Here is a 27,999-nt window from a genome sequence, read left to right on the forward strand (position 1 = left end):
AAAAAAAAAACAAACCACACCAAAAAACCCACATTAAAATGAGCACCAAGTCTAAACAGACTGTAGCTCAGTTTCTCAAACAATTTTAGCTCAGGAAGTAACAACATGAGTTTGTAGGGACTTTTTTTTTTTTTTTGAACAGCTCACAGAAAATATATGCTAACTGAATCTCTTACATATCTGCATACTTCATCAGTCAACTAAACTGCCTAAATTCCTACAGTAATAAAACTTATTTCAGATTTACAGATGACTTTTGTATGTTTTAGTAGCTGATGTGCTGCCTTTCCCTCAGTTTTTTATTTCTAAATAAATCACGTTAATTAAAAGAATTGGGGCGGGGGGGGGGAGTGGAATGAAAAGAATGGAATAAAATTGCCTGCTGTTCTGGCTTTTTTTTTTTTTTTTTTTCCTTAAAAAGCTAACTGAGGAGCTAGAATCTAACTCCAAACTGTAAATCAAGCCTTTTCCCCTTCCTGTCATTTCCTCTAGAGGAACATGTTTCTACTTTTGGTTGATTAGGAAGGTAAATTTTGCACAAAAGTAAAGTAGAAATAAGTGTCTACCTAGAAAATCAACAAAATTCCTTTATATTGGGGCCTGCTATTTTACAAGTTCTGTTGCTACTGCTGTTATGCTTCTTGATGAGTCTAGTATCTCAAAGTTGTCTGTTATGAAAAATAATTAATGGGTTTTGAGAGATTTTATTTTTTATATGTGTGTGAATTTTATTTTTTTCTTATTCCAAGTCTGTAGAATAATACACAAGCTGGATAAGCTGACTTGTATTTCTATATGTTACAGCAGTCATGAAAGTTAACACTGCTAGGATTTTGTTAACTGTATTGCTAGTGACATTTGGATATCCACAACTTTGCCTGCCTGGAAGGGTAGAGTTAGGTATTTGTTTTGCTTTCAGAATTTAAACCAAAGAAAGATGTAAAGCCTCTGGTCAGAAATAAATATCTATAATCCAGAGTAAGATAATGGCCAAAAATTTTTAGTTTTAACATGTCTATTTAGAAATATATTTTATGTGATACTAACTAAAGTATCATCTAAATAGTGGAGAGAAGAGTCTAATGAAATTATAAGCAAAAAGTTTGAGCAGCTGTGAGATAAAGAATGCTGTGAAATAAGGCCAGGGTAAATTAGCAGAATCCTCCTTGCAGTCTCTGTCTTAGTTTCTAGTCTGACAGGAGGATATTGACTCCCGATAAAATCACAGCAACACTTCTGTTAAAATGTTATGATTTTGGATCTTGAAACAGACCTTACTTTTCTTTCTCTCCCCAGTATCAAGAAAATGATCCATATTTCATCTTGCTTGAAAACCATTCAACCAGCTGTAATTATCTGCTAGGCGCCATTCTAGAGAGATGGCTAATTACTTTTAATTAAAAGTAATATTTTGATAGAGGTCTACTGTCTCTGCTAGGAATTTTTTTAAACTTACTATATGCCTATCACCAATTTTCTGCAATACGGTTTAGCGAGGAGGAGTTTGCACTGCACTGTTCGATAGCAACAGGTCTTAAGAGTATCAAGGATGAAATTCTCAAGAGTCTTTATGTCATGGATGGAAATGGAATCATTACTGTATTTTTGAACTCCTGCTAACGTCATTGACACCCACCTACAGTCCACTAGAAATATAAGTGCAGAGATCAGTTTGTTCACAGATTACAAGGAGACTAACCAAGAAGGGGCAAGCCACAGCCAAATTCACTGGTAAGCTTTATTTTAAAGAACGTGAAAGGGAGACATTTCTTTTTTTTTTTTTTTTTTTTTTTTTTTTCATTGAAGCAAGTTGTGAAATGGGTCTCTAGTATATTAAACCAGGCTGTAGTATTTTTATTGCACTTACTAATATATATATAGTACACTTTAATGCAATTTTAAAAATTGAGCTATCTGGATCTTAAGCCATATTTTTGCATTCTTCTTGGAGCACATAAAGATCTGATGCTATAACTAATCAGCCAATGAAAACGGCTGTATGTAATAGCAAATGTAAGTATTTTGTGTTCAATGTCATATTAGTCCCTCTCAAAAAGAGAATTCAGTGCCTAAAAATAGCTTTGGTATGGGAAACATTTCTTCAGAATATTTTTTTTCTTCCTAGTACAATAGTACTAGGAAAACAAAAAAAAAATGTTGATAGCACACAGATGTAATCTGCAGTAGGCAGATTTTCTATGCCATGGATAAATTATTTTCAGCACTCCACTGGATTGTCACGCTTACTCTAGTTGTTATTAGTGACAGTTCTGTAGGACTTAAGGAGTCTGATTCGTTGTCCTTTTACAGATAGTCTGTTCATCTCTTCAGCATGTGGAAAGTGGTGCTCCTGGGTCTATATACAGTACTGGCTGTGAGAGGATTGGCAAAGGGTGCACCTTTCCAACCAGAAGAAAAATGGAAACCTCTAGATAACCCTAGAAACAGAGACCTGGTAAGGAAATGCTGCAAGAAAGATAACCTAAGTTTTGTGTGGGTTTTGTTTTCCATCATAATTTCTATCTTCTAAATTTAAAGGTAAGAGGGGCCTGTTAAATGTAGTGTTAGTGACTGTGCACTCTGTGTAGTCAGTAACCACAAGTGGATGAGCATTCTTCAGTCAAGATGTACCCTTTCACTGAAAAGACATTCTCGGTGTGCAGTGGTGCATAAAACTTCATATCTCCATCTAGCAGCTTTATATTTTAAAAATGTTTTTTGATTATACAGCCACTTGTTTTATGAAACAGAGGAGGAATGATTATTATGTTTTTGTCAAATGTGCACTATGTTGATTGTGTGTCATTTTATCTTCTGGAAGTACAAATAATTTTGCATCTGACACATTGTCATGAATAGTGGCTAAAAATCTGAAAGTTAATTACAGCTAAGAAAATACCATTAGGAGAACATTTGCAAGATCTTATAATGAATTTGTGAAAGAAAAAAAAAAAAATCAGTTTCCCGTAATTTTTCCTCACTGTTTTATGAAGCATTAAATCTACTTTTAAGCAATCTAAGGGGCCAGTTCAAATCAATTGCTCATTGTTGCTCTTAGAGAACATTTCTCTTAGATAAATGTGTAACAGAACTGTTCTGTTTGCTCTCAGCAAGGGTTTTGCTGTGCCTGTTTTATAAGGGGTACAGTTTGAATCCTGTGTGGTTCAGTGGAGAGCAGAGATGATCAGTAAACAGTTGGTGGTCTGTCGACACCACATAAGGTGTGCAAGCCATGGACAGAGTGTACGTGTCTGAATTATATTGCCTGTATTGTACAAGTTCATGAACCAAATAGAGGATTTCATTCCACATAGGAACAAATATTACATCTACTTTGTGTCAGTAGAAATAATAAAACTGTTGGGCATGCTCTGTTTTCACATATGCAATGTGTTCAGTTTTTCAGAACGCTCCAGGCTTATTTTTCGGGCAGGGGTCTTGATCTCAGAAAGTTCCCAGCTACTTTCACTGTGAATAATGAAGGACCAAGGCCTGTCATGTTCTACTCAGATCCTATTGCTTCTGCATTTGCAGATTATGAAGAAAGGAAAAATTCTTTTCCAAATTATTTCAAAGGCTGAAAGATGCTGCTGACCAAGGTAAAAGAGGATGTCTTTTCCTCTAATGTTGTTACATGTGACCAAATCAAAGATCTGGATTCCAGTGATTTTCTCTTCTGTCTGAAGTATATAAACAACTTTTTCAGAAGAAATTAAAATTGTAGTACCCTAACTCTTGCCTAAAGTTTGTTTAAAATTGAGATTTAGGAGGTACTTATTACTTCAGTAAAATAACACATGATGCTTGTGCAGACCTATATAGACCATGCTTTTTTTTCTTCTTCTTTTTCACCCCTTTTTCACATGGAGAAGAATTCTGAAAAAGTACAAATAATAGTGAATGCAGGTTTTATTTAAATAATAGATATCAGTAAAATTATAAATTGACACTAACGGTTTCCTCTGATATATGTATATTAAGGAATTAATTTAGACATAAGATACTGCACTAACAGAGCATACATTATCTTTCACATCTTTGTCCATTCATGCTGTTATCCTTATTTCTACTACTAAAATTGAAGGTTGATAAAAGGATTGCAAACTTATTCACGTCTCTCCATAAATATGGAATAAAATTTAAGGGGGTCAAGCTTGCATTATAAGTCCAGCCTCAATTTATAGTAGGTACTTCTCAGCTATCTATGCATAACCATACTCTAACAAATAACATATCTCATTTGGAGAGTCAGTGAATACTGGCAATTCTGAGGAAAGGTAAATAATTGTTTTCTCCTATTTTACAAATAGTTGAAGACTTCAATAAGGTTTGAATCTAAGCATTTTTGTGATTTACTCAGTATCTTAAGAGATCAATTTGTAATCAGTATTCAGCTTAGGATTTCTAGCTCTGTCCTGCTCTCTGCCTGCATAACCACATCTGTTTCTATAATCAAAAGCACAGCTGCCCTCTTCTTATTATGAATCATAAGGAAGACAAAGTTCCAATTTTAATACTAAGTTCTCTTTTTGCCAAGTTTTTGTGTTAGGAAAAAAGAAATGCACCACAGAATTACTGTTGTGCATGACAAATAAATGAAAAGGGACTTTGGAAGGGTTGCTGTAGGTCAACTATAAGTTAGAGCAGCCATGAGAAAATGACTGGTGGAGGTAATTTGTCCTGCATAATTCAGGATGATCATGATAGTTCTTTTCAGCAACCAGAACTGTTTTTGGGAAGTAGCGGTCTGCTCTGCTCTTTTGGCATATTTCAGCCAGTGTTACCAGGTCTGAGCTTGGATCATACCCTGGTTGAATATAAGTATTTATGTATGTCTCACATCCTTTTTTTTTTTTTTCTTTTTTTTTTTTCCTCTTTTTCAGGTATTAACTTTTGAACTTCATGCGGAGTGGTAACCTTTACAGCAAAATATTACTGCTTTGACATTTTAACTGTCACCTGACAATTCAAAATTTTCCTCACTATCACAGTTTTCACCTATGGAATCTGATATCATGCTGTAATTAGCCCATTTGCTGTCTATTGACAAATGTGTGATGTTTGGCTACTACAGTTTGCCCAGCAGAATTGTGTTTGTTTAAATGTGAATAAATGAAGAGTGCAACAGTGCATTTAACTACCACCGTCTTTTGTTCAAAACTGGTAAATAAAGGTTACCTTTCAGTTTATTAAAACTAGACGCCACAAGGTGTTTTATGGCATTTTTTTCAGATACTTTTCTAGCTTCCTGGGGGATACAGTGCGTGGGGCAACACCTGCCGCAGGCGACCCATAGCTGCTTCTACCTCATCCCCCGCCCCTCACACCCACTTCTGACCGTGCCCCAGCCACTAAGGCACCTGCACAATAACGGTATATGTATATGAACTTAAGAAATCTTTCTCATGGTAAAATCACACCCATTTCTGGGGAAATAAAGGAGAATCTGACACCTAGCATGAGGCCGGGAACCGAGGAGCTTTCCTCAAGGCCTCCCGCCGTCCGCCGCTGGCCCCGGCCGGGCAGCCATCGCCGCGGCTCTCCGCAGCAGCCCTGGCTCCGCCGGCAGCCCCCCGGGCGCGGCCTCCCCGCGGGCTGCCCGCCCTCAGGAGCGCCGCTCCCGCGCCCCGAGGTGGCGGCGCCGGGCCGGGCCGCGGCCGGGCGGAACTCCTGCGTGAGGGCGCGGGGCGGGGCGGGCGCCATCACGGGAGGGACCGCGGGGCTGGCGGCGGCGGCCGCTCCCGGCTCGTCCCGTCGCCGCGATGTCGGGCTTCAGCCCGGAGCTGATCGATTACCTGGAGGGGAAGATCTCCTTCGAGGAGTTCGAGCGGCGGCGAGAGGAGCGCAAGAGCCGCGAGAAGGTGAGTCGGCCCCGCCTGACAGCCCCACGGCCCGGCCCGCTCCCTGCGTGACTGCAGCGGGCGGGCGCGGCCCGCCGCAGGAGCAGCGTGGCTGCCTCTCTTTTCTGTGTGTGGGCTTCTGCTCGCTTCTGCCGTGCCCGGCTACGGATTACGTCTACGTATTTGTTAATTTCTGTGCAAAAGCTATAAGAAGCTAACTTAATTCTGTAAGGGTTATTAGGTAATGGTAGAGCAAGTTGTTAAGGGGAGCGTGCACCGTTCAGAAGTGCAGAATGCAGCATTTTGGTTCATGCCAGTGTAGCTTGCGTCCCTGGACTTGGCAAAAACTAGTGGCAGTTACCTTCAGGCACCATAATTAATTTCTTCTTTAGGGTCAAGCAATGAGCAGAAGCAGGTTTTGATATAAAATCAACCAATGTCTGCTGCTACCGCTCCCCCACCATCTGTGTGAGATCTAAGGGAGAGGTCTAGTTTGACTCCTGTTGGTAGTTGTGGCTTCTTGGCAGCCCTAAATACTGCGGTAGACACAGCTTTGTGTCTAAAAGTAATCAGATGGACGTATTATGAGAATTTCTGTATGCTTGATTGGAGTGTTATAGTTAAAGTTAACTTTGCAATCTTTATGTCAAAATGCAAGTGAGTTTCTGTATTTTCTAGTCTTAAGAGAGCGAATTCAGTAGGACTCAGCTGTCGTGGAAGGAAAAGTGATAACCTAGGACAACCTTTTTACTGGGTTAACAAGTGCTATTTTACTATTTCATTTTGTGTTGAAAAAAGTAGGCTTCTAACAGGATTTGTCACGCACTTGTAGCTTTTTTTTTAATACAGTCAGCCATGTCATCTTACCTCACTGTCATGCCAAATAAGCAATGGACTAGTCTCTTCAGTCAAAAGTAATGTCAACAGTCACCATCTGAGTCACTGCACATTGATAATAATATAAATATCTTGAAAGCATGTAAAGCTGGGTTCATTTGAAAATGTAGCGCTTATTCCATCTGTTTTACTACCAGTGCAAAAGCTGGAAACCAGTGGTCTAAATGCTAATTGTCAATATTAGGGGAATTAGGACTGAGTCATGTTGTAAAGCTGATAACTGATATTATTGATGTGCATAGGATGGCGAAAATCCGTCTGCTGAGGAAAACGCTGAGGATGTAGAGGCTCCGTCTTCATCCAGAAAAGCATCTGGGAAATCCCAAAGTCAGGATGAAACTGATGGTAAATGTTAACGTAATGATTTCAGTGAAAAATATATTTAAATGGTCACTGAAAGCATTTGCTCTTTGATAGCTGACTTTATAAATACATGGCTGCTTCTTTTGAACCTCTGGGTGTTGAAGTACATTGGTAGAATGTATATCTTTGTAGGATGTTCCAAATCATAACCAGGATTTTAACTTTGTTCAGTGTTTTTAAAAGGGGCTAGCCAACCGGCCATCATCTTCTGGCAAGCCCTTCATTTTGTCTCTCCTGGCTTCTTAACCACATGGTCTCAATTATTTACTCTCTCTAATGTTACAAATAGTTTGAAGTTTTTAACTTATCTTAAGAAGTCTTCCATCTGTTTTGTTTTGGCTTTTTTCCTCTTCATCTCCTTGCTAGTCTTTTGCTGAAACTAGAATGTTTCATAATATTTGATTCTACTGTTTGAGTGTTGCCTTCTTCCATTGCCATCCAGAGGGAAATAAAATAGCTAAAAAGAGGACTTTGTTTTTCTTGGTGTTTTTTCTCCTTATCAATTATAGTTTGATCTCCTTATCAATTATAGTTTGATCTGTTTAGAGTGCCTACATTTATTTCTCTCTGTATTTTCTGCTGGATATTCCTAGCTACAGATTCCCTGGCTGGCTTTCTTTGTGCAGTGACTGGGATGGTAATATCTCCTTAGGTGCCTTAGCAAAATAAGCTTAACTTCCTTGGGGTTCCTACATAGTGAAAAGACTTGCAGGGAGTAGTAGGAGCAGCACTTCTCTTTTTAGTTTGTGTCAGTGCTTGTTGATCCTGTGCCTCAGGTTCTGGATTTGAGCTTGGGATTTAGAGTTGCCTCAGTCTGTTTCAGGCACCTTCTCTTCAGAAGCTGTACTCCATGCACTGGTCACAGCATATTATTGTGGGATTGCCAATGCTGTGAGACAATAAAGTGCGATTTTTGATCCCTTTGTGCTGGTTACCAGACTCTTCTTTCTACTTTCCCTGCAAATTCTCATAATTCTGTTTGTTTGTTTGTTTGTTTGTTTTTTCTTTTCTTAAATTTCAAAAATAGGCCTTAAATTCTCTCACCTAAAATATGTGTCAGTGGTGCCTTGATTTTGAAAGTGTGCCAAGACCTCATCCTGGAAGGACAGAAGATGAACACTGGAAGTGTGGCTAGAGCCAGATATCTGTGGTTCCTTATGGACCCCTTCTTTTTGCTGATGTCTTTGAAATACTTCTAAGCTGCTCTTTTTTGCTCTGTATTCCACCCAGTCTGTTACATGCTTTTTCATGCGCATCATCTTTACCTGAGAAAAAACATACCCTGATAGATTTGTTGCGAGTGTTACTTCTGATCTTACTACAGAGAACACAGAAGTCTCAATAGCGGTCAGAATCAGGGAAGTATTGCCATTATTTATCACTATTTGGGGAGTTGCTATTAGAATCAAACTATTCAGAGGAAAAAAGTTAGAAAAGGTCGTTGTTAAAATCACTTTTGATACACAAATCTTCAGAGCTAATCTACTACAGTGGATTTTTTAGATTGGGGGGAAGAAAAGTCTTGATTTTTAGATGCTTAATATTCAAGTCAGAATAAAAATAACCAAATATCTCCAAGTCAGAAAAAAAATAACCAAAAAACCCCCATAAACCCAGATATAGTAGGCAGTTCCCTCTTGTATATAGGCAATACGTGGTAGATTTTCAGTCCCAACTTGATACTGTGGTTATTTTTTAATCAAATCTTTACATGTCCAATCTGCTAGCTGAAACTTTTGTACACTACATATTTTGATATTTTGCATAGATACAGGCTTGTAGGTGGTTATAAACCAGGGTTAGCTTAGTAATGAAAAGTTGCAATTAAAAAATGTGAAAATGTTTAAAACTATATGCTTTAAGCGTATTTATTTTGGATTTATAGCATCATATTCTTATTTATTTTAAAGCATTTTGATATTTTTCTGGAGAAATGTGAATAATCTGGATTTTGCATTTACACATGTTAAAAGGTACTTATTGTCATGGATAGAATTGTTACAAGATCTTGTTTTAAATTCTAAAAATTGTTTGCTGCGTTATTGTTTAGTATAATTGTCTGCTCACTTAGCCTCTTCAGCTGAAAAGCTTTATTCCATCCGACCAGTTCAGTGCTTGAAAATTGCTTAATATGCTTCTCTGGTATGGATTGAGAAAAACATTGAATAAACTGTTGGTTTGTTCCATTTGTTTCTCCATGCTTTCATTTCAAATATCCAAAAAATGTCAGAGGCTGGGGTATACTAAGCATTGGTGATGAGTTTAGAACACAGATGGTTATAGAACTCTGCATTCTAAACCCAAAGAGGTTGTTAATAGTTCTTCTGCATTTCTACAGGCCTTTTTCTTATAAAATAGCTGTTTCAAGTGGGCTACTAATTATGAAGAATTCCGTTTTCTCTGCACTTGTCCTGATAAGCAGCATATACTCTTGATGATATAAACCCTTTTTCCTTCTTTCTCAACCAGGAGAAACTTCAGATGGCGTCAGTAAATCTGTTCATCGGGTCTTTGCGTCCATGCTTGGGGAAAATGAAGAGGAGGAGGACGATGAGGAGGAAGAAGAAGAAGAAGAGGAAGAAGAAACTACTGAGCAACCCACAGCTGGAGATGTTTTTGTTTTGGAGATGGTACTTAATCGAGAGACCAAGAAAATGATGAAAGCAAGTATTTAAACTTTAATATAACTTTCCTGTATTTAAACTTTAATGTAACTTCTCTGTATCTCCTGAAGCATAGTGCATCAATGCCAGTTTGTGTGATTTTTTTAGCTACTTGCTGAGAAACGTGCCTGAAAATAATTGTGTGTGGGATACTAATGCTTATGTTGCTGTCAGCACTTTTTGTTTTTTAAAAAATTACTGTAGATTACTGTTTGAAGACTTTTAAAAATAATGAAGTTAATTTTTCCAGTGTCTGGACTGTGTCTGTATTTGCTATCAGAGTTACTCCGTCAGTTATGAAAATTAGCAAATATTTTGGCCAGTCATTTTAATATTGCTAGTAGTTAAATAACTTTTTATTAATTTGTGTTAAGTGGAAGTGTGACTGATGTCTCCTGAATTTGGGCACAACTGAATCCGCAGTAGAAATAATATCCCTTTTACATTTAGGAGAAAAGACCTCGCAGCAAACTTCCTCGTGCCTTGAGGGGTCTCATGGGAGAGGCCAATATCAGGTTTGCTCGAGGAGAACGTGAGGAGGCTATTCTAATGTGCATGGAGATCATTCGACAAGGTATGTTAGAATGCTAAAACTTTTTGGCTTTAAGGATGGGTTGAAAATGCCACGTGCAGCAGGAAAATTCGGTGTGGCTTCACTGATGGTGAAAGTACTCAGTACGAGGAAAGTCACTATATAACTAGTGTGGAATGAAGAATATGTAGTGTGTTTCCTTTATTGTTTTGCTTATAAGAAGATACTAGCACCCTAATTCTGCAGGGGCCTCGGCATTTGCTTAGCTTTGTGCAGTTTGCTTTTATTGTCTTTGTAGAACCAAGGTATAAAGATCAGCATGACTTACAACGTATAATAATGCTGTAAATGTTTTTTGTTAGATTCAGTCAGACTGTTTAATTATTTTAAAAAAGGAATGAGAAGCTTGTCTGGCAAGTGTTTTTCTGAATTTAAAGAGAGCAATATTGATGTTTCATATAATTCTGATACCTGTTGTGCACAGAAAGGCAAGTTATTTGTTTCAAAGGTGATTTTAAAACAATAGTTCTCAATCATTCTTTTTCTCTTTTCGCAGCTCCTCTTGCTCATGAGCCATTTTCCACTCTTGCCATGATCTATGAAGACCAGGGTGATATGGAGAAGTCATTACAGTTTGAACTGATTGCAGCTCACTTAAATCCTAGTGATACCGAGGAATGGGTTAGACTAGCAGAAATGTCCCTGGAACAGGACAATATTAAACAGGCTGTTTTTTGCTACACAAAAGGTAGCGTAGCAACCATTGTAGTAGTTCAAAATAAATTTTAGGTGCTAATGGCAATAATTCTGTTTTCTGATTTAGTTTGCTGCAGTTTGATAAGGTTTTGGTACCTCTGTCTGGACTTTGGGAAAAGATTAATGGATCTTTAATATAGGCTGTCTTTCTTATACAACAACCTTGTGTGTGTGCATTAGCATTCACCTAGTCGGGGAAACGAGTGTGAAATTCATTGTTGCCTTTTCCTAAACTAGGCTACTAATACGCTTTTTCTTGTAGCTCTGAAATATGACCCAACCAATGTGCGTTATCTGTGGGAGAGATCAAGCCTGTATGAACAGCTGGGGGAGCACAAGATGGCTATGGATGGCTACAGGCGTATTTTGAATCTCCTGTCTCCCTCGGACGGAGAGCGCTTTATGCAGTTGGCTAGAGACATGGCAAAGTAAGTTGGAATTTAAAATACTGTGATTGGGATTCCCAGAGTTTCTCAAAAGCTGTTATTAATAAGCTCTGCAGCTGGTTCAAGCTGGGTATGTGGCTGGAAGCAGGGAATGCAGATGTTTTTGCTGGGGGTGACCCCCAAACAAGCATTCATCCCTCAACTGTTGTGATGTTTCCGAAGCCTGACATGTGGCAGTTCTGTGTAGGATCGATCAATGCATCATCTTAGAAGTGTTGCATTCTCTTAGAGTAAGATAGGAAAATGCAAATACTGATTACTGGGGAAATGCCAGTAGTAGACAATTATATACAAATGCAGTACATTTTTAATCTATATAATATCACTAGAAACCTGGAAACTTATTGCCAGCAAATCTGATTGAAACAAAGTATTCAATCTGAAATACAGACCATCTGCAACAGCATATAGTTTATGTGCCATTTATGATTAATTTCTGGAGCAAGTAGAAATCAGACTCCTCCCCTTTTCTGCTAATGAGAGCAGGTCAGGTCATAGAAGCTTGCCTGAGATGGCTTGTGGTTAAAGTGTGTAGCTCTCTTATTGCAGTTTTTATTAAGTCGTTTAACTACTTTATGTCTCAGCTTTCTCACACATAACTTATAGAAAGCTGTTATTGTCCTGTTTCAAAACAACTTGAGCATTTTGATCTTCGTGGTTATGAAATGCACCCAAAAAAATGCCAGGACATCTATTGTAACTGTATTATTGTTTAAAGTTTTTCTGAAACCAGATTAATGTGATATGTTATTGATACCTGGCTCGAGGTGGGGGATATTGTGATGGAAACTCCAGTAATGTCCTAACATATAGGGGAGAAAAAAATGATAATTATTTGAAGTACATAAAAATTATCACTAGTTGTAAGGAAAGAAAAAAGGCCCTCTTTTTCACTGTCTTCTGTTACTTACTCTTGTTAATGAAAATATTTGCTAATAGGCAAAAATAAAAGAAATATGAAAATCCTTTTGCTGGTGTTCAAAGTAAATATTGTCATTTATCTCAAATACTTAGTATCTCTTATCTGTATTTTATAGGAGTTATTATGAAGCCAATGATGTGACCTCTGCTATTGAGATAATAGAAGAAGCCTTTACTAAACACCAGAGCCTCGTTTCCATGGAAGATGTTAACATCGCGGCTGAACTATATATTTCTTCCAAACAGTATGACAAAGCATTGGCGGTATGGAGAATTAAATACATTTTTGTATGATCTTAAGCACCTTTTTGCCAGTCAGGATGGACAGTTATATACATGTAGTGCTGAAATATGGTCATGTTTCTGTAGTGATAGAGCTGATCAGATACAGATTGCTAGCTATTAGTTCTGTAGTAATTAGCATTGAAGTTAAGGGCTTGATTTAATAAGATAGACTTGTATACTGTTCCAGGTTTAAAATTTTGGGATCCTTCCCTCCTTCTCTACAATTGCCATAATCTTAGTAGTCAGAGGAGACCTACCTATGAGCTGGTTTTGTGAGGACTACCAGCAAAGGACATTCTCTAAGTTGAAGGTTAAAAGGGTGACACTAAACGGTTTAATGATTCAAATGCAGACCGTGGTGCTTTATCTGGCATACTTCTGTTACAACTAATTATGTATTAAGCATTAAGCATACATTCCAGAATGACAATACACCTTGAATCTAAGGCATCTGGAACTGAAGAAGATCACTTATTTGTTCCCAATTTGTTCTAGCTGTTTTTAACCCTCACTTTTGAGGCATATTTCTGAGTTGATTTGATCTGGCTTTGAGAGGAAAGACTTTAGTATCTGGCAATTTTATACTTTCCAAGACAGGTTGAAGAGACACTATGAGGTAGGACTTCCTCCTTGTGAACATTCTTATTTGCTGATATTAAATTACCTCCTTTTTATTTAATCTGCTTAAGATTTTTTTTAGCTTGCATTCTGTCTGTGCAAAGCATCATGAGCCTGCAAACAATTCCTCTGACCCTTCTCTGTACTTCCCATTTTAAAAAGCAGTCAATTTTATGTACCCAGTATTTAGCTGCCAGATTTATTAATCAGTACTCAGGTGTAGAACTGTTCCCCTGTTTCTTCTTGATTTTTCTCCTTGCGTCTATTTCTGTGATGGTGTTTCTTGTTCCTGGATAGCTGAAACCGTATTTGAGCTGGTAAACTAACCCTTTAAAAAACCCCATCTTAATACAGTCATCTGGGTATATTCCTTTAAGGCCCATGTACTCTGTGTTTATTACTCTTGTTTTGGCAACAGTAAGGACTTAGATATTTTACTTTTCAATTCATGAACAAAATACCAAACTGCATTGGGTCTTAGACCAATGGTCCTTCACACTTGTGCATCTCCCCCCTCACAGCTCCCCATTGGCAAGTGAATGTCTTGAATTGTGTGTCTTTGGTTTCTATTTTTTTTAATTAGTTGTTCTATTGAATTATACTAGTTTTACTGAGGTCATGATGTGTATGACCAAGGCTCTTGTAAAATGCCTCTATGTAGCTGTGGATTTCATTTAATTATTTCTTTTAACTGAGGCAAATCGTATGGTTGCCTTGCAGTGTATTAGGCTGAGGAATTCTTGGAGTGCTGTGAAAAGATCTGTGGAGAGCTTAGCTGTTTACCTGGTGCTTTGCTTTCTTTTTCAGTCTTCCAAAAGGCATTAAGAGAAGCTATAAAAGTTAAAAACTTTTCTAATGGTGATGAAAGTAACGGTTGCATTTGCTATAGAGATGCTGATCAGATCATCTTAGTCCAAAAATAGTGGACAAAGACATAAGGTGATCAAACTCAATGCTAGTCAGCTAACCCCATGTGAACTGAATGCGCTTTTCTTCTGATAACTTTTCTGATATCTAAAACAACTACCGTGTGGGCTGGTTACTCCATATACCCTTTAAATCTTTAAAATGACCTGAGCTATTCGTCTGTTTTAGGTTATTACAGATTTTGCAGGAATTGTACTTGAAAAGAAAGTATCGGAAAAAAGCCCAACCGAGGAGAAAAAAGGTAAGTAGCTAACAAGTGGTTAGGTGCTGTTCATCTAACATGGCATCTTTCTTTCCATTACCTTTTCAACTCATGGGTATATTTTGATGCATGTTAACAGGCTTTTCTTTTTGGAAACTTTTCAGTGTTTTTAATGAGTTACATGGCCTGACCTCAGCTTTCTATGAGAAGTTACTCTGGTGTCCATTTAGCCTTGCTGACTCATTAAGAACAAGGACTGCTCTCCAGGCAACTGGAGGCCTTTTAAAGTTCTAAACATTCCTCTGTGTGTTCACATCAGACCAGTTATTTCTGCCAGCTAAATAGTTTCTGAAAAAAAATTAGATAAGCTTAGTGTCATCTGTACTCCCGGGTATCAACCTTTGACCTGAGACTAATAGTCTTCATAAACCCTACTTCTGTTATTAAACATTTAAATGTTTTGGTATGTACAAATCTAGGGATATTAGCTTGTAACTGAATAAAGTAGGTTGTCTTTAGGTCTGCTTTGTGAAAGTCATTGCTTAAGTCTGAAAATGTTTGTCTGGTCTGCAGAATGGTCACAGCATGCCAACTACATAAGCAGACAGTCTGTTCTGTGATTAAACTGGTTGATTGTTTCATCAATCCAGCCCAAACCCGATGTAGGTATAAGATACTTCTGTTGGCTTTTTGCTTTAATGGATGAGGTAAAAATGCAGTTGATCAATGAACAACTGTCCTGGTAAAGACTTTTACCAAATAATTACTAAGAAGTGAAATTAACGAGTCTAGGAATTATAACACAGTGCTGCCAAATTACCTGGGGGGTGCAATTTCTTAGACAAAGCTTCTAAACTACTCAAGAGGTTGGTTCCCCACCCTGTGTTGCTTTACAGTTTTTCTGACTACTTCCCACTCTGCTGTCCTTCAAAAAAAAAAAAAAAGTCCAGTTTTCAGAGTAAGCTATCAGTTGATTATTGATTCAACTTTTGGCTGAGCTGGTGCTACTTGGATAATCTGCTAATCTTTTTAAAAAGATTCAGGGGCTGTGGTAGAAACTGAGGAAAGCCATGAAGCCACTGACAACCAAAGTCATCCAGTTGCTGAGTCCAGTGCTGCAGGTAAGTAATATAATTTTTTAATTTTGTACGAGTCAATGAACTAATCATATGCTCAGGAACCACGTTGCAATCATATAAAAATTGGGAAGGATTTCTAAGAGCAGAAAAATAGGGCTTCTTTCAGAAAGCATTTTCTGCATACTGCCTTCCTTACTCAGAACTTACTTCTAACCCAGACAGATACTAAAGCCAAAAGCACTCTCCCAGGCTTTACCTGCTTTGAAAAGAAAATTTTTCATTTTGTAAGAATTTATCAATAGGTAAATAGTTCCTCTCATGCTGGGTATTAAGATGTTCAGAGAATGATGAATTAATCTGCATGTTGAGATTTGCAGTAATTGGATGTGGGTATAGAATGTAATAGGGAAACCTTATGTTGGAAATCATAGTTTTTTCAGGTTATAGCAATCAGCCTTTGGATATCTGGTGTAAGGATTAAGTTGAAGGAGAACTCAGGCAGAGTAGTTAAGGAGGTGTCATGACTCCATGTGAAGGAAATAGTGGGGTTTTACTGTGTCACCTTTAATTTCTAGCATTGTCATGGTTAACTACTTTGTCTTGTGTTTGCAATCTGGTCAGATTGCATTCTGTCTATGTGTTGTGTAAAGTTCTGCAGTTAACTGTGTTTAACAAGGTCCACAGCCAGATCCTTGGTATGCAGGACTTAGCTTAATATAGGGTATTTCCTTCCAAGAGCAAGGAGAAGAGGGTACAGGTGAATAAATTGCTAAAAGAAAGCTTTATGAAGCAAGCACATCTTAAGAGAACGTCCTACAGGATCCTGCTGTTGAAATCAATGCAGACTGACAGCACTTGATATTTCACATGAAATTATTAGGATCAGAGACAGTAGGAAGAAGTTGTTCCAACTGTTGGGAAAGATATAAAAGGAGGGGAGAGGCCAGGCCTACACCAATATTTGCTAGAGTTGATGAGAATATATTTACTTCAGTGGAGCTGAACATGGCCTGGAGGGGATGTGGAGCTTGTGAAGTGTTTGTTAAAGCCTATGGGTTCGGAAAGAAATTCTTTATCTTCTCGTAGCTGTGGAGAAGGTCAGCTGCTGCATACCTGAGGGTGTTCCCATAGACATCACGGTCAAGCTGATGGTGTGTTTGGTTCACTTGAACATCCTAGAACCACTCAGTGTAAGTAGAAAGCAACTGAGAAGTTGGGGGATGTTCTAATAAATGATCAAAGCAAGTAGTTTTTCCTGTCTTCATATGACTGAGGTCACTGAGAGAGCTGCGGAGATGCTTTTTGCTTCCCTCCCACTCCAAGAAAGAAACCTAGCAAACCTGTAATAGCAGAAATACTATTTCTGTGCTTGCAAATTATGCCTTCAGTGGAGGTGTTACTAAAGCACAGGAAATCACAGCCTGTGTGTTGTGACAGGCCCAGGACCACATTGCAAAGTTACTGAACCCTAAGGAACACATCTTTGCTTTGTTTTAAAGCCCTGCAAAGTCTGAAGACTGTTCTTTTATAAAGAACACTCCTTAATGATGGGCACTTTCACCCACTGGATGTGAAATGTATGGATGTGACATGTCTACAATAGAAAAATGTGGCTTTTTCAGAAATTCTGAAATTCAGATCTTTATGTTTCACTTTCAAAGTAACAGTTAAATAAAGGAAGTGTAGTTTAGAATACAAACAGAAGAAAAATCATTGCATAAAAATGTAAGCTTCCAATAACCTTATTGTAAAGAAGTGCTCTCGTTGGTTAATTGTGCTTCTAGTGTTTTTTGTGTTTTTTTTTAAAGCCTCTTTTAACGACTCTGGTGGAACAAAATCCAGAAGAAATGGGTGACTTGTATTTGGATGTTGCAGAGGCATTTCTGGATGTTGGAGAATACAACTCAGCACTGCCTCTCTTGAGTTCCCTTGTCTGTTCAGAACGGTACAACTTGGCTGTTGTGTGGCTTCGGCATGCGGGTGAGAAGCAGCAGGGCTGCTGAACAGGTGGTGCTGAGAGGTGATAATACAATGCTGAGCATTTCCAGGGACCTTTATCTGGGATCGCAAGAATTTTAGATTCACATGTTGAATGATGATCGGTATTTGCAAAACTATAATTGGAGTTTATTGCGATGACCCTGCCATGGAGTGTTTTCTTGTTCTTCATAGATTGAAATTTACTTCAGCTAAAACTAATTTATTTTGATGTATGTGAAACAGCATCTGTTCCGCATTCCATCTGGTGTCAACTGACGATGCTTTAAGTGAAACTGCAGATGCATCAGTACATATTTCTAAATAGTTTCACTTTAATAATACATGGTTTCGGTGGTTTTAACTGAAAAAGTATCTGAAAAGTGTGTTAACTATTTTGCAAGCTTTGAAATCTTCTTTTTCTGCCATTTAAGCATTCTGTGTTGTTTATGGTATTTCTAGAGTGCTTGAAGGCCTTGGGACACATGGAGCGTGCTGCAGAGAGCTATGCCAAAGTTGTTGATCTTGCTCCGTTGCATCTGGAGGCAAGAATCTCACTTTCAACACTTCAGCAGCAGCTGGGCCGACCTGAAAAAGCTCTGGAGGCCCTGGAACCAATGTATGATCCAGATACACTGGCTCAGGACGCTAACGCTGCCCAGCAGGTGGGTGAACTGTTCTGTGCCTCCAGTTCAGGACGTATTACTGTGCTGAACTATGGTAGTGGTCAGAGATGTCAACTGTATAGGACCGGGGATCGAGGCTTGCTTATCGACAGCGTGGTGAGCCTTCAGAGCACAGCGAATGATTCATTACAGAGTCTCAGGGATGAGTCCTCGTGGCCCTTTCTCCCTGACCATTTTATCCCACCTGATTACTTTCATGAGATGTACAAGCTCTTGACCGCTAAGAACCAGTCTTGACGCCTGTCCCTTTGCATCAAGTTGATCGGCAGTTGCTACATACGAGCTACGTGGTTTGGCCTCTATTGATTGGATCTGATGGCATAGCGAAGGTTCTGTATCCCCTCTCCAGCAACACCTTTAGTATAACTAAGAGTTGTGCTGAATTCCTCTGAAATTTGAGAATTTGAAACTACTGCGTGGCAATTTAAGGAGATCTTACCTGCTGCTGCTAAGATTATTACAGCTTTCTAGAAGCTTTTACAATCCTGTTGGTACTTAATGAGTCAGAATTGTTTGTTTTATAAACTCAGTCTCTGTGCAAGAGGTTGAATAATAATGTTTAATATTATCTAGGAATTAAAGCTCCTCCTCCATCGTTCGACACTGTTGTATTCCCAAGGCAAAATGTATGGTTACATAGACACTTTACTTACAATGCTGGCAATGCTGTTGAAGGTAAGCCCATCTTTCCAGCTATATTTTAACAAGTTGGACAGCTGTGAGTTGGGTTAAGACAAGTGACAGACTAACTCAGGAGGTAGCCTAGTGGGTTTTTATATGGAAATGGTTTCATAGTTTTGTTAGATAATAAACTTGCAGAGAGCCTGTAATACCAGTGTTCCTGCCTGTAGCATTCAGAACAGAGAACCACTTGAGTATAAAAGACTTAATACAGTGACTTCAACTCCCCATTTCTCAGTGTGCGTAGAACACACCAGATACTAAAGCCGCTTCTTACCTGTTTAGCAGTCAGCATAGTGCTTGCTTGAAGTGTTAATACTGGCTTCAATTTCAACAATTTTCTTATGAATCTTTTTTTTTTTTTTTTTTCTTGTGATATAATGACCAAAGAAGAATTTGTTTAGACAGTAAATACTGAGGTTGTGGTTTTGTGATAATTGGTTTTTGGTTGATTTTAAATAGGGAGTGAGGGAGGGGAATATTTCGACCTCAATTTTATCCATCTGGTCAGAGCTATTACTATTGTATTACACTGGTTGAATAGCTGACTGTCCACACATTTCTGAAACTGGTACAGAGAGGCATTGTTCTTGTTAGGCCTCTGTGCAGATAGTTTTGATTTTAATATATGCAGGAGAAGTCTTTTAAATCATTTAAAGAGTTTGCACCTTTCTTTTGCGTGGCCCAGTTTGTACTGGAGCATGAGATAATACCCCTCTCGGGAATGTTCTCTCTCATGATTTTGCTTCATTGCGGCATTTCTAACTTGCAGACTGTTTTGGTGTGAGCAGGATGGATTGGCCACGAAGCTGCCTTTGTCATAGGATGTACTAATGTAACCTGAAATGCTGCCCTTAAATTTGTTTCTAGGTAGCAATGAGCAGAGCTCAGGTGTGTTTGATATCTAGTTCCAAATCTGGAGAGAGACACCTCTATCTTATTAAGGTGTCAAGGGATAAAATTTCTGACAATGACGACCAAGAGACAGCAAATTGCGATGCAAAAGGTAACAAATGTTTATTTTAAATCAAAGCAACAAGGTGAACTGCTTAGTCCTGAAAAATGAAGTAAACGCTACTATTTTGCATGCTCAATACATGCAGTTTGTGTTAACGTTGCTTTATTTCTAGGGCACAGAAGGCAGCAAAAATGAAATTAATATAATTTAAGGGAACAATCCCCATTCAGAGAAAATTAGTAAGATTACAGAATAATTCAGATTGAGAAGGACTACGGTCCAACATTCCTCAGTGCACATACAGCACATGCAAATCTAGAACATAATAGAAATGTGTGATCTAAAAGTGGTGTGAATTTTTAACTGGCCCAGACTCAGTTGAGTTAGGCTACACATTCTTAAACACCATTTGGTAGACTAGGAAGAGTACCTTTAATGCATTCATGTAGTATATCTACAGTTTGAACTGTGTGTATTTCTTGCCATTTGTTTCCAAGTTTTGACTGTTTTTTTGCTGGTGCTTTACAAAAACTTAAACTGAAAAAAGTAAATATTTTATCTTTATTCTACCTGTTAACACTGAGATGTTTTTGAAAAGATCAGTTTGACACGTGCACCTTTTTTTTTTTTAAGAGTTTAACTCTTGTGTTTTAATTTTCTCAACTTACTGACTTCAATATTTTTAGCAATCTTTGCTGTTCTCACGAGTGTTCTGACAAAAGACGACTGGTGGAACCTCCTCCTGAAGGCTATATATTCCTTGTGTGACCTCTCTCGGTACAAGGAGGCAGAGTTATTAGTGGATTCCTCACTGGAATATTATTCATTTTATGATGATAGACAAAAGCGCAAGGAGCTGGAATACTTTGGTCTCTCTGCTGCAATTCTGGACAAGAACTTCAGAAAAGCGTACAACTATATCAGGTGGGGTACTGAGAAGGCAGAGCGATCTCTGCTGTCATTGGTTCTGCTGAGACTGTAGTCATACTGCTGAAAATATTGCTAAAGGAGGCAGGCTGATGCTTTTCAGTTTTCACTAAAACAGATAAGGCTGTTGAAACTGAAGGAGCTTTCTGATAGCCTCCGATTCCAAAAAATGCATAATGCAGTAGGTTGGTTGATTTGGCCAGAACCACTGGTGTTCTGCGTTTCACTCTCAACTTTGCCTCAGTCACCGACCTGCTCTTTGAGTGTCTCTTCTTTGTTATCTTCCCTAAACATTTGAGGTTTTATTGCAGACACAGTATTTGCCATATAGCATTACCTAATTACTTGTATACTTTTAATTCTGTAGAATCATGGTAATGGAAAATGTCAATAAGCCTCAGCTATGGAACATCTTCAATCAAGTTACTATGCAATCTCAGGATGTCCGTCACCATCGCTTTTGTCTCCGCTTGATGCTGAAAAATCCTGATAATCACGCATTGTGTGTCCTAAATGGGCATAATGCATTCGTATCTGGCAGTTTCAAGCATGCCCTTGGTAATATCATTAATGTTCTAATATAAAAAGTACCACAAGTGAATGCTTTTTCTGAGAAAGATTTAGTAAAGTATTTTTTTTTGTACATCAGAAAATTAGAAGTGGCTTCACAGTGTTAGTGTGGTGCTTTAATTTGTACACAAATCAAAGCATCACTAAAGAGTTTTGCTAATAAAAATTAAGCTGGCATGTTTCAAGTTTAGCAGACATTGCAAAAGTAACTAACTTGTAGTTGAAGGCTAATGATAATAACGAATAAGGAGGACAGAAACAGACCAATTTAAACAGCAAATAAAGTTGGTTGGACATTTTAAGCAGGCCTTTGAAGTAAACCTGCTGCTTTCAGTCAAACCGTCCATATGTCACACTTACATTGTGTGGCCTCCAGGATCTAAATCCCAGCAAGGACTACGACTGCCTTCTGGGTCTGATTGGTTTTTGCTTATGTTTTTACATCATAGTCTGCATTCTTCCTTCAGAATCCAAGGAGTGCTGAAAACATAAAATTTTCTTTCATATTTTTTCTGTGTATTTTGATGTAGGTACAGTAAACTAGTTTCTTAGTTCACACTTCTAATTTGAAGATTTTCTTTTTTTGCCCTTAAATTCTTACAAGAACGCTTTTCACAATAAACATCTTGATTCAATTATTTGCTTTTAGGACAGTATGTGCAAGCCTTCCGTGCAAACCCAGATGAACCTCTGTACAGTCTTTGTATTGGCTTGACTTTCATCCACATGGCTTCTCAGAAATATGTGTTGAAAAGGCATGCTCTTCTAGTACAGGTGAGTTAACATGATTATTTTTACCTACAGTGTTTCCTGGCTTTGTATCTTGCAGACAGTTGTGCCTACAACATACTCTGTTTAAATAACTTTTCATAATTAATACGGCATTTCAAAAGAGGGCAGTGGCAAAACATGAACACAGGTGAGTATGGGTTTGAACTATAGTTACACCCATCTGAATCTCCTCTCCTTTTTTCGTTAAATGTAGCTTGTTCTGCCGGCTGTATACAATGATTACTCACACAGATGTTAGCAGCTGCCAGCTGTTTGTGAAAATACTACAAATTTCAGTCTTGATGGCTGTAGTCTGGATTTTCTTCAGAATTTTTCTTCTTGCCCTGCCTTGCTCTGAAGAAGTGCTGTAGAGTAGAAGCTGTGTCATGTGCCCTTCATAGACATGTTTCATACACTGCATGAAAAATGTTCGAGCAAACTTCACAGGCATAGAAAGTGGGGTTTTTTCCCTGTCTTCCTTTTCTCTCCCCCCTTTTAGGTGCCTCTTATAGCTCTCTTTGTAAAGATCTTGTGAACTCCAGTTTAGGCTACCCTCAATTTTTCAGTTTCCTTATTTACATTTTTCTTTCATCTGGCAGATCCAGTTACAAACCACAGACTGATTATTCCCAAACAGAACATTGAAAGTAATTTCCTCTACTCTCCACCAAGTATTTTCATTAACTTGAAATGCCTTTTAATTCCTGGGTCTACTGAGCTTAGAGTCAGCAGAATGTGGTGGGGAAATACTGAGCTCTTGTGACTTCTGAAATTGCTGAAAAACCATAGCTTGCACTGATTTTGACAAAATCTGTAGGTCCTCAGCTGCTCTAAAACAAGGCCAATTATGTCACTATCCAACTTAAGACATTTTGAACTTGTAAGCTTTGGCCTCATTTTAATATTTTTATCCAATTCTTTCTGTAATCAACCTGCCTTTCTTATGTGGGCTGCTATGTTCCCCTTTTATAATGTACTTGAACAATGTCCTATTTACGTTACCCTCCGGTGATACAGTTCCCTGCTTTCTTGCTTCTCATTTCTTGCTTACTATACTTGGTATTTTTACCACCTCTCTTGCTGCTATTGTACTTGATTAATAATTCAAACCACAGTGACATACTGGTGATCTAAATTATGATCACTAGCTGCTTTTGCCTGAACTAATTCCTCACGCTGAAGGAGGTACCTTCTCCAATTACCAGCATGGTCCCTAGAAAGTTCTCTATTTACAACAGAATCATTACATTCCAAAGTGGCAATAAAATGAAGTGCATGGGAGAGGATGAGAAGGTTGTGTGCTCAATTTCTCCCTTCTGAATTCACCTCTTCTGTCTGTCCCTTCTGAGTTTCTCCCAGGGCTCCTTCAGTGTCAGATGAAACACTGTATTTTAATGTAAAATAATACTGTATGTGTCTTTGTCTTTCCCTTTGCTCTGTATGGGAGTTAGCTCTGGTCTAATGCCATTCATCTTTATAGCATCTTATAGCATCTTGAGTCATGAAGAGTCTGTAACACACCAAGGCAGTGACATCCTACAGAAGAGAAACAAATCACTTCTCTCACTTTACAGCATGTCAGCGTATAAATGATGCTGGTTGGTTCCACCGGTGCCTGGTCACTGTCAATTTATGCATAGCCCGGGAATTGCTGGGTATGAGTTTCCTTTCAAATTCTACTGGAGACGTGGCAGTAAAACATCTGCTGGCTCCAAGAAGGGACATAGATCCTTACCTACTGCTTAGGATATATGGATTTTTCAATGCCATTAATCAGTGATGTTTATTTTTGGACACTTTATAAAATGATATAATTTCCCTGATAACTGGTATTGGAGTGAACATTTATATGGAGCACAAGATCAAGAAAATAATATGCTTGCATTCCAGAAATAACACTTTGATATGTACTACATGGAGTTCAGAATTTTGTAGAATTATGAAAAGTTGTAGAATTAAACCATTTCTAGTTGCTATTCAAGACGAGTGAAGGAAAGGAAATGAAGGTTCCTTTTTTTTTTTTCTCCTTTAAAAAAAAACCCACCAAACTTAGGGAGGGTTATTTTTAAAAGATTTTTTTAAGAAAAAGATCTCTTGCTCTAGCCTGTCCTTTGGCTGCATGTTTTTTAAGGTGCTCAGCTCCTCCGAACTTGAACCAGTCTTACCTGTGTGTATATTACAGAAACTTATATATTTAGCAAGTTAGTGCCATAAGTCCCTATACTAAATAACTGTTCAGTTTATTAAAAAGATCTACCCGCTGTTACCAATGGCAGTGAGACTGACAGAGCAGAGATTTTATGGTCTCAGGAATCAAATGTGACATGTTTTGCCTTCAACTTGCATGTGGTTTTGTGGGGAAACATAGATCAAAAGTTTAAATAGATACATTTAAACACCTTGTTCTCCAGCATATTTTACCTGCCACCTTCTGAAAGGGAAAATTCACAAACGTGCATAATAATGTGTGCAGGGATTCTCCTTTCTTCACCGGTACTTGGACCTGCGTGGACCATGTCAAGAGTCTTTCTACAACCTTGGCCGTGGCCTTCACCAGCTGGGACTGCTGCACCTGGCAATCCACTATTACCAAAAAGTACTTGAACTTCCTCCTCTCACCTTAGAGGTACTGTAGCTTTGTAAGTTATGTGCAGAGAATAAAGTCGGGTCAGTGTTAATAATTTCCCAGCCATAGTTAAAATAGGTACCTAAAATCCATGTACTTGAGTTTCTTTTAATTTGTATTGTAATTCCTTGTCACTGGAAGCCCAAATCCAATTGTCACCTGGTAATGTATTAAGCATGTATTAATTTCAAGAGTTTATGAATTTTGAAGGATTTACTAATAGGCTGAAGTAAGCAGCAAAAGTGGTTGCTAAACAACTTTACCTGAATAAATAGCTGAATTTTATATATATTACATGCAATGAACTATGACTGGAAGTTCTATATACTCACCCATGCTATAAAACAGCATGCTGGAGTAATATGAACCAATTTAAGAATGCATAAATGCCTGTGAGCCATAGTTTTGATCTAATTGATCGTATTAGTTCATCTGAGCTGATGTGTCATACATTTACAAGTCTGGTCTGAGAGAAAGCTTTTGCCGAGCTTTGGCATGGGTAGGTAGAAAAATTGCAAGTGCATTTGGAAAACGGGAAGGGTTGGTAAAGGCAGAAACATGAGTGTTAGTCAGTGTTGTGAGTTCAAAGCAGTGATCTTGTGACCAGATAAAAGATACAGGCAGGATTCACACTCTGACTGTAGAAACAAATACTTTACATCCAAAGACAAATTAAGATAGTACTTAACTGTTTCAGGAGCTGGCTATCTAATTTACAGCTAGTGGTTTGCGTATGTAATTATATAACTCTTTGGTGAGTAACAGCATGTAGAAAGTTGTTAAAGATGGAGGGCACAAGGAATACTACTACTTTTGGTTTTGTACAGCTGAAAGCCTATATAAACCATGTATATGTGATTTGATTCCCCTGTAATTGCTACTCATATTTCAAGTTTTATACTATTTCTGCATATAGATAACTTTTTTTAATCGTTATTTTTACAGGGAATAGAGACCGATCAGACAGACTTGAGAAGAGATACTGCCTTCAACTTGTCACTTATTTACCAGAGCAGTGGAAATACTAGAATGGCTCAAAAGATGTTGTATACCTACGCAGTTGTATGATGAGGTTTGTGGCAGGTGGAATTGATACTCTTTGTACCAACCTTTGCATATATGCAGTGCTGGGGAAACTGAGTTTATGTACAACTTTTGCTATAGAAGGTCAGAGACATGGCTGGTGCCGTCTGTAGCTGTATGGGCATTTTCTGCTTCTGACATTTGAACGCTATCGCGTACGGATGGCAACTGTGTGTTTGGAGCACAGCACTGCCGTGCTCAAGTGTACCTGTTACTAGCTCTTCTCTGGGAATGCACTGCTCTGTAATCTGATATTCAGGCTTGCGTGTAGGATCAAACAGTGAAAACAAGCCCAGTGTGGGTGTTGGTTGGGGTTTTTTTTAGGGAAAATTTACAATGTGCAATATTACAGCTAGTTACCAGTGAGGTTCTTCAAGAAGCCATATTTACTGGTGATGACTGTTTTTTAATGTGCAGCATTAAACTACTATAACATAGAAGAAATGGGCTCATGCTAATCCTTAGAGGATGGAGAACTCAGTATTTCCATATCTTTATTCAGAATTTTGTAGGAGTTCATATTCCTAGCAGCTGTTCTATTTGAAGGATATTGATTTCTGTTTTACTGAAATCAGTGTGACCTTTGTTCTTCTTCTGAACTTGTTAATAAAAATTCTGAGGTTAATGATAATGTTTACTCATTCTCAGCAAATGTGTATCCTACTGAAGAGCTTATATCACAAATTAATATAGTATCGTCATACAGCTTATGATCTAACATACATTGCAAATGGTCTGGGGTTTTCATTATTTCTGACAGTCGAACAGTAGCAAATGATGGTGCAAGCATCCTGCTTCCAACCCACTGAGAGAAGCAGGATGCAATGCTTTATCATAAATATAAGGAGTACATAGTTATATATAGAAATGGGTATGTTATGCACTACAGCAGATTAAGGCTGAAAAATATTTTTCAGCAAGGTAGCTTGCTGAGTGGCAAACAAACCGTGCTGTTGCCTCCCAAGCACTCTTGTTACTTACGGTATCACAGCTAACTACTGCTCTTTGCTTTCAGCCCACTTTTCTATGTGATTGTGTTCTGTAATCATTTCACATAGTTGCAATCAGTGATTAAGACACAAGTCTGGTGGAAATGCCTAGACTAATTTTAAGCGTAAGGCAGTTTCATCTCAAATCAAACACTGAATTGCAATGTAGTGCATGTCCACTTTACTAGACTTGTGCTGGGTCATAGTGAGAATACAAAAGTAAGAGAAACACCAAGAAAGTCTCAGGTTTGCAAAAGGACAGCGTGTTTTACTTGGAAATAGTACTTGGCAGCACTGCCTGAATACAAGTATCATGCCAAGTTTGCAGAACTGTAAATTAAATAACCACCTTAGTTATGTTAGCCTGGGGTGTTCATAAGCTGCAGAAGAAGAGAGAGGATGACTCCCTTACCTCCATTTCGTTATTCATTCTTTGTCATACCACATTGCTTGTTTTGACATGATAGCTAACTGTTTGCTGTGTGAACTGGAGCTGACTCACAGTCTCAGTACAAGCATAGTATTGTCGCATCATCTTGGGGTAAAAATTTTTCCACTGAAGCTTTCCTTATTCTTTATTGACCTTTTCATATCTCGTAACCCCACTGATTATTTTCTTCTTGCAGCAAATGACTTCTCTCCCTTCATAGGAAAAGAGTTTACCATGTCTCAGGAAATACAGCCCTCAGCACTGAACTAACACTTAGAAAACAGAAGCCAGAGATCCAGTACACAGATTCCCTTTGCCTTATTCTTTTCCAAAACTGAGTCTGAAATACTCAGAATCCTAGTGCTGAAGAGCTATTTTATATAAAACAAACACTAATTGAAGGCATACTTAGAAGACTGCTCATAAAAACATCTACTGATTGTCTTGAAAACTAAATCATACTTTTTTGGTTGTGCTTACCTCATAGCAGCATTGACAAGTGTAGAAAGCTGTCTGCTGTCCACATTTGCTGAAGGCCATAGCCTGGCAGGAAAAAACCCAACTGAACCTTTTAGCGGCTTAGAAAATTCATTTTTAAATACTACAAGTGTTACTATAATTTAGTTAGAGGCTTAGCAGCTGCCAAGACTAAGGAAAGGCTAGCAATATAAATCTCAATTATTGATCCTGCAGGTGGCAGCAGTGTTAGGTAACTACAACGTTACTGAAATTGCTATGTTTAAATAAAATAACATTCTTGTCTGTTGTGTAT

General features: G+C 38.2%; 3 protein-coding genes across 5 annotated transcripts in view; all 3 read left to right on the forward strand.

Moving 5' to 3' along the window:
- Positions 1-2,395, forward strand: part of PGAP1 (post-GPI attachment to proteins inositol deacylase 1) — a 51,127-nt gene extending 48,732 nt beyond the window's left edge. The window contains exon 27 of the mRNA XM_042808535.1: positions 2,311-2,395. Coding sequence (XP_042664469.1) covers positions 2,311-2,314 — 4 coding nt within the window. The 3' untranslated portion in view covers positions 2,315-2,395. The remainder of the gene's footprint in view (positions 1-2,310) is intronic.
- Positions 423-5,200, forward strand: CUNH2orf66 (chromosome unknown C2orf66 homolog). 2 transcript variants are annotated; one of them, XM_042808538.1, is made up of 4 exons: positions 423-1,731; positions 2,311-2,455; positions 3,399-3,599; positions 4,884-5,200. In XM_042808538.1, the coding sequence occupies exons 2-3, from the start codon at positions 2,333-2,335 to the stop codon at positions 3,579-3,581; spliced, it is 306 nt and encodes a 101-aa protein (XP_042664472.1). In that variant the 5' UTR covers positions 423-1,731; positions 2,311-2,332; the 3' UTR covers positions 3,582-3,599; positions 4,884-5,200. The 2 variants fall into 2 exon arrangements, with proteins under 2 accessions (XP_042664472.1, XP_042664471.1); XM_042808537.1 differs by having other exon boundaries at positions 426-2,455.
- Positions 5,201-5,700: 500 nt separating this feature from the next.
- On the forward strand, positions 5,701-27,998 carry GTF3C3 (general transcription factor IIIC subunit 3). 2 transcript variants are annotated; one of them, XM_033010941.2, is made up of 19 exons: positions 5,701-5,861; positions 6,980-7,082; positions 9,570-9,763; positions 10,214-10,337; positions 10,852-11,043; positions 11,314-11,479; positions 12,535-12,682; positions 14,417-14,489; positions 15,488-15,571; positions 16,616-16,719; positions 17,338-17,509; positions 17,969-18,171; positions 18,766-18,867; positions 19,744-19,879; positions 20,518-20,755; positions 21,126-21,316; positions 21,978-22,102; positions 24,573-24,725; positions 25,671-27,998. In XM_033010941.2, the coding sequence occupies exons 1-19, from the start codon at positions 5,763-5,765 to the stop codon at positions 25,791-25,793; spliced, it is 2,730 nt and encodes a 909-aa protein (XP_032866832.2). In that variant the 5' UTR covers positions 5,701-5,762; the 3' UTR covers positions 25,794-27,998. The 2 variants fall into 2 exon arrangements, with proteins under 2 accessions (XP_032866832.2, XP_042664470.1); XM_042808536.1 differs by lacking the exons at positions 19,744-19,879; positions 21,126-21,316; positions 21,978-22,102; positions 24,573-24,725; positions 25,671-27,998 and having other exon boundaries at positions 20,518-20,655.
- The last annotated feature ends 1 nt before the right edge of the window (position 27,999 follows it).

This window comes from Tyto alba, unplaced genomic scaffold (assembly GCF_018691265.1).
Source record: "Tyto alba isolate M040663 unplaced genomic scaffold, T.alba_DEE_v4.0 Super-Scaffold_7, whole genome shotgun sequence".
Lineage (NCBI taxonomy): Eukaryota > Metazoa > Chordata > Aves > Strigiformes > Tytonidae > Tyto > Tyto alba.

Coding starts and splice junctions, on each gene's coding strand:
- CUNH2orf66 (XM_042808538.1), top strand. CDS start 2,333: ATGTGGAAAGTGGTGCTCCTGGGTCTATATACAGTACTGGCTGTGAGA. Junction 2,456..3,398: donor ACCCTAGAAACAGAGACCTG/GTAAGGAAATGC, acceptor CAATGTGTTCAG/TTTTTCAGAACGCTCCAGGC.
- GTF3C3 (XM_033010941.2), top strand. CDS start 5,763: ATGTCGGGCTTCAGCCCGGAGCTGATCGATTACCTGGAGGGGAAGATC. Junction 17,510..17,968: donor TGTGTGGCTTCGGCATGCGG/GTGAGAAGCAGC, acceptor TGGTATTTCTAG/AGTGCTTGAAGGCCTTGGGA. Junction 18,868..19,743: donor TGCTGGCAATGCTGTTGAAG/GTAAGCCCATCT, acceptor ATTTGTTTCTAG/GTAGCAATGAGCAGAGCTCA.